An 8,729-nucleotide genomic window follows, 5' to 3' on the forward strand; every position below is an offset into this window, starting at 1 on the left:
TTTTTATCATTGGATTCTCTAACTTTTCTAGGCCATATACGACTAACAAAGGGGGATGTCAGGGGGTATATGTATGGCTCCAGGAACTTTTTGTAGACCCAGAGCAGAACTGGAATGACATACAAGGAATGCACACCATTGTCCCAGGCTTGAGCTCTTGAACCGCGACCACCAAGCCCAAACCAAATCACACTTATTCTTCACAACAAGCATGTGAATGTTATTATTAGCCCGATTTATAAAAAGAAGCAGCATAAGACTATTTTATGACATTCCCAAGGTGGGAGCTTAATGGGTTTAAATTTGAACACAGGGCTTAGGTCTCATACTCCAGTGCACTGTATGCTTTCACTGAACTGTATTAGGAAAAGAAACCAATCTCAATTCTCATGCGGTTCATAAAGGCTGCTCATGAGAAACAGTTTCTACAAGTGATGCTCTCCATTGTCCATAAACTAGAGTTGGGCTCTAGCAAGAGGAAGTGAGTGCCATTCACATTTAAATTAGCTTTTGTTTTTGTTTTAAAACATTCTCTCCTCATTCAATTTCCTGTTACTTTACACTCTTTTATTTTTTAATTTCCCCAGTTTTACTTGTACTCATTTGTGAATGCGTGTATTTAGTGTGGTACAATTTTATCACTGTGTAAGTTCATGTAGCCACCACCACAGACGAGATACTGAACAATCCCATCACCATAAGGATCCCCCGTGTTGCCCTCGTAAAAACCACACGGCTCTTACCTAACGCCTCGCTCCCTTTGTTCTTCATTCTAAAATTTTATCATTTCAAAGCTGTTATATAAATGGAATGACACTACATGTAACCTTTGATACTGGGTGTTTTAAAAGAGACGTGCAATCAATATCAAGATTTTCTATGTGCAGAAAATCAAATGAAAAGTCTGTCATCACCAAAATGTTTTCTTTCCCTTCCCATGTCTTCTATTCATGCTAATGTCCTGATACTGTCATCAAAAAGCCTCAAGATGATTTTAACTTTTTCATCAGATAATGGTTTTCTTCACTAATTTCCAATTGTGGCTTCACATTCCCATCTCCTGGGCAGCTTTTTAGTTAGAGCCAACACTGCTGTGTGGGAGTGGGGCCAGGGGATAAACAGGGTTCACAAGATCCCCAGGTGCCACTAACATGGCAGGATTAAAAACACCGCCATACTGTAAAATAGGGTGTAAGATACTGTTTGTGGGGGGGGGGGGTCTGGAAAGGCAGACAAAATTAACATAAAACAAATGATTATAGAATTAGTTTGAAAGTAGTTTTGACAATACAACGGAATTTGCGAAAGGGAAAACACTGATTCAGTTCCAAGAAAGCAGGCTTATTGGAAGATGTTAGGGCTTGCAATAAACACAATTTCAATTTCTATTTTTTCAATGCGTGTTCTTACGTGTGTGCGCATTATGTGGTAGATTCTTGACACCAACAAAGATGAACATAACAAAGTACTCACTCTTAAAAGCTAATTTGTAAAGTACACAGGCTAGTTGGTAAACAGGCAGTTATAATATGGGAATCTAAATCAGACTGAGGGATGAAAAGGGCTGAGAGAACCTCCTCCTAGACTGGGTAAGAGGATGCAGGACACATCTAGAAGAAAAATTCGGGGATGGGTTGAAGGTCATTCCAAGTGACAGCGAGTACATAAGGATAGGGTGGCTTGAAAAAACAAGTAGATGTGGTCTGATTGGCCACGGGTTGTGTGAAAAAGTGGAGATTAGGCTAAAAAGATAGTCGAGAGTAGATCATGAGAGCCTTTCTTTGCTAAACAGGAAAATTCAGGGGTGTTTTTTAATACAGATTTTTAGAATGCTTTATAAGTAGAAGTGTTTACTGGGGCCTGAAAAAAGAATTCAGGAGTACACTAAAAAAAAAAAAAAAAAAAAAAAAATTTTGTTCTCTGAAATTTAGCACTTCCTTCATATACATGTAGGAAACCATCAGTAGTATTAGTGTAATTTTGTTTCCAAAAGAAATAACATATTTTTTCATATTACTTCAGAGTTGTTACAGGTGTCTCAAAATATTGGCAACACTTATTATATTTTTGCAACTGTGGTAGTTATTAGACCCACTGCTAGGTCTTGTTATTGAATGTGTTAATAAAGAAGCACATATATTATTACATCTCAAAAATTTTTTATTGCTATGCTACCCCTGGGAGAATGTTTCCTAATTTTGGCAATTGTGTTAGTCCCCAGATTGTCTGCTCCGCCTTCCTTCTCCCGCATGGGAAGCCCAAATACAGAATGACCTAGCCTCAAGCACAGAATCCATGTCAGTGCAGAAACAGACTGATGCAACCTGTGAGAAAACTCATGAAAACTACCTCTCCTAAGCAAACAGTCCATTACTTATAAATATGACTGGACAATCAAAAATCACCAAATACGTGATGAAATGTAACGCTATAAATTAGAAAAAATGACATGAACAACAGAACTAATGCAGAAGAATTAAATACAATGCAAAAAACAGAAAGGAGCTTTAAACAAACTAATTATGATAGTCAAAGAGATGTGAAAAGATATTATACCCATAAACTATGACTAGTCAAAAAGCAAAAATAGTTCTTGGATATTAAAATCATACTTGCCAAAATAAAAAAGTAAATTGAACAACCTTCTCCTGTGCTGGTCTTGAATAATAAGATAGATAAGGCTGAAGTTTTCAGAGTTTAAATTTATTTCGAGTTTTAGGAAACAAAATTCAAGAAATCTTCTGGAATGTAGCTAACAGACAATGAAATAGAGCAAAAGAAAAAAGTAAAGAAATATGGAGGATATAGCAAATGATCTAAAATTCATCTAGCAGAAGTTTCACAAAGAGAGGAAAGACAGGATAGGGAGGAATATTTCCCTGGAGTTGAAAGAGCTCATCCACTGCAAAACCAAAATAATGAAAAGTAACACACCAGAACACATCTTGGTAAAATATATGAACTCTAAAGGTAGAGGAGCCTTGTAAAAGTTTCCAGCACAAAGGGAGAGAAAAAGACAGGCTATACATAAAGGACTGAGCTTCTCTGTCTTCTTAGTAAACCTTTCATTAGAAGCTACACAATGTGATTAATCAATGATCACAACTGCAAATTTACAGAAAGAAATTGCAAATCTCATATATTTCCTGATAACACTTCATGAAATTGCAAGAAATGGCTGAAATCTGGGTATCTATTTTAAGAATCCTATAAATAAAGCACATATACCCTGAAACTAATAATATAGGTTTCTCTAGTTATAAATAACTAAGGCACCTTATTTTGACAGTCAATTACTGAACTGTATTGTAATGCAGTTATGTCTCAGGGGCAACAAAAGTGTGTGGGACTAAGCAGTCCCCGACTGCTGTGCTATTTGAATTCCAGTGTCTGTTTTCCATCATTTCCCCCTATCTTCCCTTGTATTGAGGTTATCAGTTGTCATTTCTTACAATTCTCAGTGTATTTATTTTGTGAATTACCTCCCCTCCACCTTTTCTAATCTGATCATTCTAATCTCTTCTAGTCTGGAAAAACAGATGATCATGTCTGCTAAAACTGTGTCTAAAGTAAAAACGCACTGAGTAAAAGCCTTCCTTTAAAAAGAATAAAGTTTAGGGCCTCTGTTAAGATTGCTTAAAGATCTTTATGGTAAAAGTTTTTAAAATTAAAAAATGTTTAAAATGTAAAAACCTTTATGGCTTAATGCCATTAATAATTGTTTTTATACTCCAAAACACCAAACAAAGTGCTAGACGCTTGGTTAATGCTCAATAAATATATATTAATAAGAAGGCAAGTATTTGTTAGTAAACACGTCTTCCCCACTCTCCATGAAGGCAGCCCAATTAGTTTACTATTCTTGGCCTCTGGAAAATTTACAAAGTGCTGAGAGTGAATGAATTCTAAAAAAAAGAGGTATTATATTATGTTTTCTACAAGGCCCTCCCTTTCTATCAAAGATTTTACATGAAGACTTTTATAAAGCTTTCTTCCTTCTTTTGCATGTACTTTCTCCTAATTTTGTGATTTAGTCCTACCAAATTTTTTTTTTTTTTAAGATTTTATTGAGGAATTGGGGAAGGGGAACAGACAAGTTGTTGTCCTTTGGTTCTTCAGTCTAGTTATGGAGGCTGTCGCTTCAACGGCCCATGTTGGTATTGTGATCATTGCGCTCTTCCCAGATGAGGCAGTCACTTGCTGGCCATTGGACGGCCCACTCACGCCAGCTGCCAGCCAGACCCACTGCAGCCTACGCCACCATCGCTGGCGACTCACGGCAGTCCAGCTCCAAGTCAAGCTGTTATTCACCATCTTAGCTGTACAGGGCGCAGCATCACTGGCCCTCATGTGGGATCCGAACCAGGGCCCTGCTGCTCAGAGCTGACATCCCAAGCCAACTCTTAACCAATGTGCCACTCAGCCAGCCCCCTACCAAATTTTTAAGAATAGCAAATGCCTACCTATCCTGGAAGAGACGTGTTGCCAACATATAATTCATGGAGGTCTTGTGTTCAAGGTAGGACCTGAAAGACAAAGAAAGAAACCGGTTATTTCCTAAGCTGAGCTGAAGAAGTAAAACCATGAATCAAGCACAGAAGTGACAGGTTATTTACATACGGTTTCTAAAGGCAAAGGAAGAGGCAGCTACTCAAATTAAAATTATAAACTACTAGAGCAGCAGCAAATACAATGAAATTAAAAAGAATAGAGAGCTTAACTGAGAAAATAAAAAGAAATAAAAGCAGAGTTTCTTGGATTACTAAAAGCTGATATACTAAATTCAGAAAATAAAACTGGAAAACAAAACAACTACCAAAAAAATCACATAAAGCTGGGGGAAAAGGTCAGAAGAAACTGGGAATGGGAGTTCCAAAAAGAGCATGAAAATGTGGACATAAGATCGTCTGAATCATGTTATTCCTCAAGAGCCTTCAAGGGCTCCTTGATGTCTATTGCTAGGGGTGTACGCTTTCTCTTCCAAGCTTTCAAAAGTGGGATATCTAGACCACCAACTCATTCCCACCTTCTCCACACAGTTCCCCAACATGAACCCTGAAGTCCAGCCACACACGTCTCCTTACAAGCCTCTCGCAGCACATCTCCCATGATCCTTTTGCCTCTGTCTAGACACCATCCAATATCTGTTCTTCAAGAAGCAGCTCAAGTCCACCCTGCTACACGAAGCCTTCCTGATATGAGTGCTACAAGTCGACAGCGGTGCCCCTGTCTGAACGACCCTGGTCTGCTCTGTGTGTCTGAGTGCCTGTCATATGCTGCCTCATACAGTAAAAAATTTTTTTCTCGGAAAGCAGCATGATGCAGCAGGAAAAAAGTAGGATTTGGAGTCAGAAATACTGAGTCAAGTCCCACTGTGAGATCATGGGCAAGTCCCATTACTTTACTCAGTCTTACTTTCCTTATCATTAAAATGGGAATAACAATGATGTGTATAAAGTATATTATAATTACAAAGAGCTACATAAATCTGAGCTATTTTTATTATATGTATAAACAATTTCTTCAAAATCAGACTGTTAACTCTCAAAGGGCAGGGATCCCATCTAATATTTGTTTTATACTCCAAAGCACCAAGCAAAGTGCTAGACACTTGGTTAATGCACAATAAATGTATACTAATAAAAATTTGGTCAATTGGACTTCACTGAAATTTAAAACTTCTGTTCTTTAAAAGCCACTGCTACAAAAGTGAAAAAGGCAGTCACAAACTTGAAGAAAATGTTCACAATATAAATATCTGAGAAAGGACTTATATCAAGAGTCTTTCACAACACAATAATAAAAAGATAAAAATCTTAAATTTAAAATAAAAAGAAAAAAGAGACACAAATAGCCAATAGCACATGAATATTCAGTATCATTATTCAGAGAAAAGCAAGTTGAAACCACAGAGACATACTACTACTAGAATGCCTGCAGTTAAAAACCTGACAATAACAAGTGTTGACATGGATGAGGAGCAACTGGAACGCTCATACATTTTATGTTGGTAAAATATAAAATGGTACTATCTTTTATCCCTTATCATATGACCCACCTATTCCACTCCTAGGTATTTATCCAAGAGAAATAAAATCTGTATCCATACAAGGACTTGTACATGAATGTTCATAGCAGCTTTCTTCATAATGGCCCCCAAATGGCCACAATCCAAGTGTTCCACAGCAGGTGAATGGATAAACAAACATGGTATATTCATACCATGGAACAGTACATAACAATAATAAGGGATGAACTATTACTTTACATAACAGTACGGATAAATCTCAAAAATATACACTAGGGCTGGCCGAGTGGCTCAGCTGGTTAAGAGTTCACTCAAGAGTGTGAGCTCTGAGCAACAGCGGTTCAAGTTCCAGCCCCAGCCAGAGCTGAGCATCCGCTGAGTTGCCAACAGGTGGCAAGATAGCTCAGCTAAAAACAAAACAAAAACAAAACAAAAACAAAAAAACATTATACCAAACAAAAGAATCCTGACACCAAACAGTACGTACTGTATGATTCCATTTACATGAAATTCTAGAAAAACTTCAATGACATAAAGCAGATCAGCAGATGTGTCAGACTTGAGGTAATGAGAGCGACTGATTGTAAAGGGGCAGGAGGGAACATCTGCAGGTGATGGAAATGTTCTACATCTTGATCGTGGTTGGGATTGACAGCAGTAGTTGTATTTGTTAAAACTCGTCATCAAACTGTACACTTAAAATGGATACGTTTTATTGCACGTAAACTACATCTCAATGATAAAAAATAAATAACATATCATTTAGGCACATATACAGATGACGAAACAATTTTTTTTTTCAAATCAAGGTAACAATAACCACAAAATTTAGACAGTGTCCAAGCCTGGGTTAGGGGGCTAGTTAGGAAAGAGGCAGGGGGTTAAAAAAAAAAAGAAGAGGAATAATGCACAGGTAGAGTAAATTACTGTTAATGCTCTAGTTCTTGGGTTGGGTAATATTCATGCTCTCGTAAATAAATAAACAAATAAGAAAGGCACTACATGGGGAGCAATGACACTGTGTTGCAATTAATCCAATTCTGTGGACCTGACGTACAGGTTAAAAAAGAAAAAAAAAGGTAGTCACCTCACCCATATATTTCCCATGTCTCTGAGGTAGGGAATATGCGAATAAATCCACCTCTCCGATCATTCTCTTCCTTCACTCTCCGTAAAACTTTTATCTACATAGAAGAAAGAAAATAAAGTGAGTTCCTATTTTGAAAACTGGGATTCATGTGGTTATAGGACAGCGGAAGTAAGAGAGTTAGAAAGAAGCATGAGGGAGGAATTAATTCCACTAAAGATGCTGTTTTGTGAGAAGAAATGTCCCCCATCTTGAATCTTTCTCTTTTCAATATACGTAAAGTATTAGTTGGTTATGAATGCTATGAATAACTCACTAATTTTCACTGAACCCTGTGTTAACCCACAAAAGCCTGAAATGGAGTTATCTTTACCTCCTCCATCGACAGACCAAGCACAGAGCCACCTAACTTCCCCGGCACCTTCTCCCGCACTGAGCCCACAAGGTTTTTCATCTCCGCGTCACTGGCAGAGAGTGGACGGGAACGCTAAGAAGAAGGAAAAACAAACAAAAAATATTTTCACCATCTTTCTTCATTTCCCTCTATTCAGTCCCTTGACGATATTATCTTTCCCGATATATATAAGCTCAAATACAAAGCCCATTTTCTATAATTAATCTCTTAGCCTGAAATAAATGAAAGCTAGTAAAATCAAAGGCAAGAAGAGAAAACAGAGGAGTAGGAAAACATGAGTGGAGAAAAATAAGTAGAAAAAAAAGAAACATGTCCATACGTCTTTCTTAGTGAGTACTTACTCCCACTCTTGGTTTAGAATACATCTAATATTTTCAACAATATGAGAAAAAAAATCTGAAGATAACTTCAATATAAAATTAAGTGTGTATTTATTTCAGTAAGTAACTACATTCTTTTCAGCACAGGGGAAGAATTAGAAGAAATAAGACAGAAAACCGAGGAGCAATGTATTACGTCACAGATGAAAAAGTTGGGCTGTGGGAAGTTTTGAACTTGAGGGGAAAATACTGAGATGACAGTCATCAGTGACACGTAAAAGAGCTGTGACCAAAAGACTACAGCTTGAGAAATACTGTGGCTGCTGGACTTCTAAGAGACCTGAGTCAAGGATGACTGCCCTGGGTATTCAACAGAGGCAAAACAAATGCGCCACGCTCATCACGGACCCCCAAAGATGATTGGGGCTAGTTCCCCTTCTGAAGGCTCATCAGGGAGGTCATCTGAGAACAAAAGTTTTAAGTGACTCTGATGTCCCATGAGCAGAGAAATAAGAAGGTAACAAGGAAAGTCTTATGGTATGAAGCATGAGAACACACTATTATTGAAATAGGTGAAGTGACTGAAAAAATGAGTAGGAAGAATCAGAAATAATTCAAGAAATGTGGGTGCAAGTTAACTTTCTAAATTCCTAGAAGTAACTTTGACCAGAGAAAAAAAGCCCCAATGTCAGGAGCTATTACTGTATTTATTTTTCTCTTTGTGTAGACTACCTATGAAAAGACATTTTGGTAAACTACCTTTTGACCTTTTCAGCAATACTCATTGTTATGGACTGAATGTTAGTGTCACCTCAGATTCCTATGTTGAAGCCCTAACCTCCAATGTGATGTATCTGGAGATGGTATTTGGGGGGGGGG

General features: G+C 37.6%; 1 protein-coding gene and 1 pseudogene across 12 annotated transcripts in view; both read right to left on the reverse strand.

The window, feature by feature from the left end:
- The window catches only part of TTLL5 (tubulin tyrosine ligase like 5), a 254,786-nt gene that overhangs the window by 173,010 nt on the left and 73,047 nt on the right, over positions 1-8,729 (reverse strand). For all 12 annotated transcript variants that reach the window (XR_002123777.1, XM_019640361.1, XM_019640358.1 and 9 more), the window contains 3 exons: positions 7,489-7,602; positions 7,121-7,212; positions 4,464-4,526 (listed from right to left, as the gene is read on the reverse strand). Coding sequence is in view for 11 of the 12 variants with exons in the window: in XM_019640361.1 (XP_019495906.1) it covers positions 4,464-4,526; positions 7,121-7,212; positions 7,489-7,602 (269 nt within the window). In the remaining variant the exon portion in view is untranslated. The remainder of the gene's footprint in view (positions 1-4,463; positions 4,527-7,120; positions 7,213-7,488; positions 7,603-8,729) is intronic.
- LOC109381532 (UPF0729 protein C18orf32 homolog) lies at positions 6-139 on the reverse strand (annotated as a pseudogene).

The sequence above is a fragment of the Hipposideros armiger genome, unplaced genomic scaffold (genome assembly GCF_001890085.2).
Source record: "Hipposideros armiger isolate ML-2016 unplaced genomic scaffold, ASM189008v1 scaffold_49, whole genome shotgun sequence".
NCBI classification, from domain to species: Eukaryota; Metazoa; Chordata; class Mammalia; order Chiroptera; family Hipposideridae; genus Hipposideros; species Hipposideros armiger.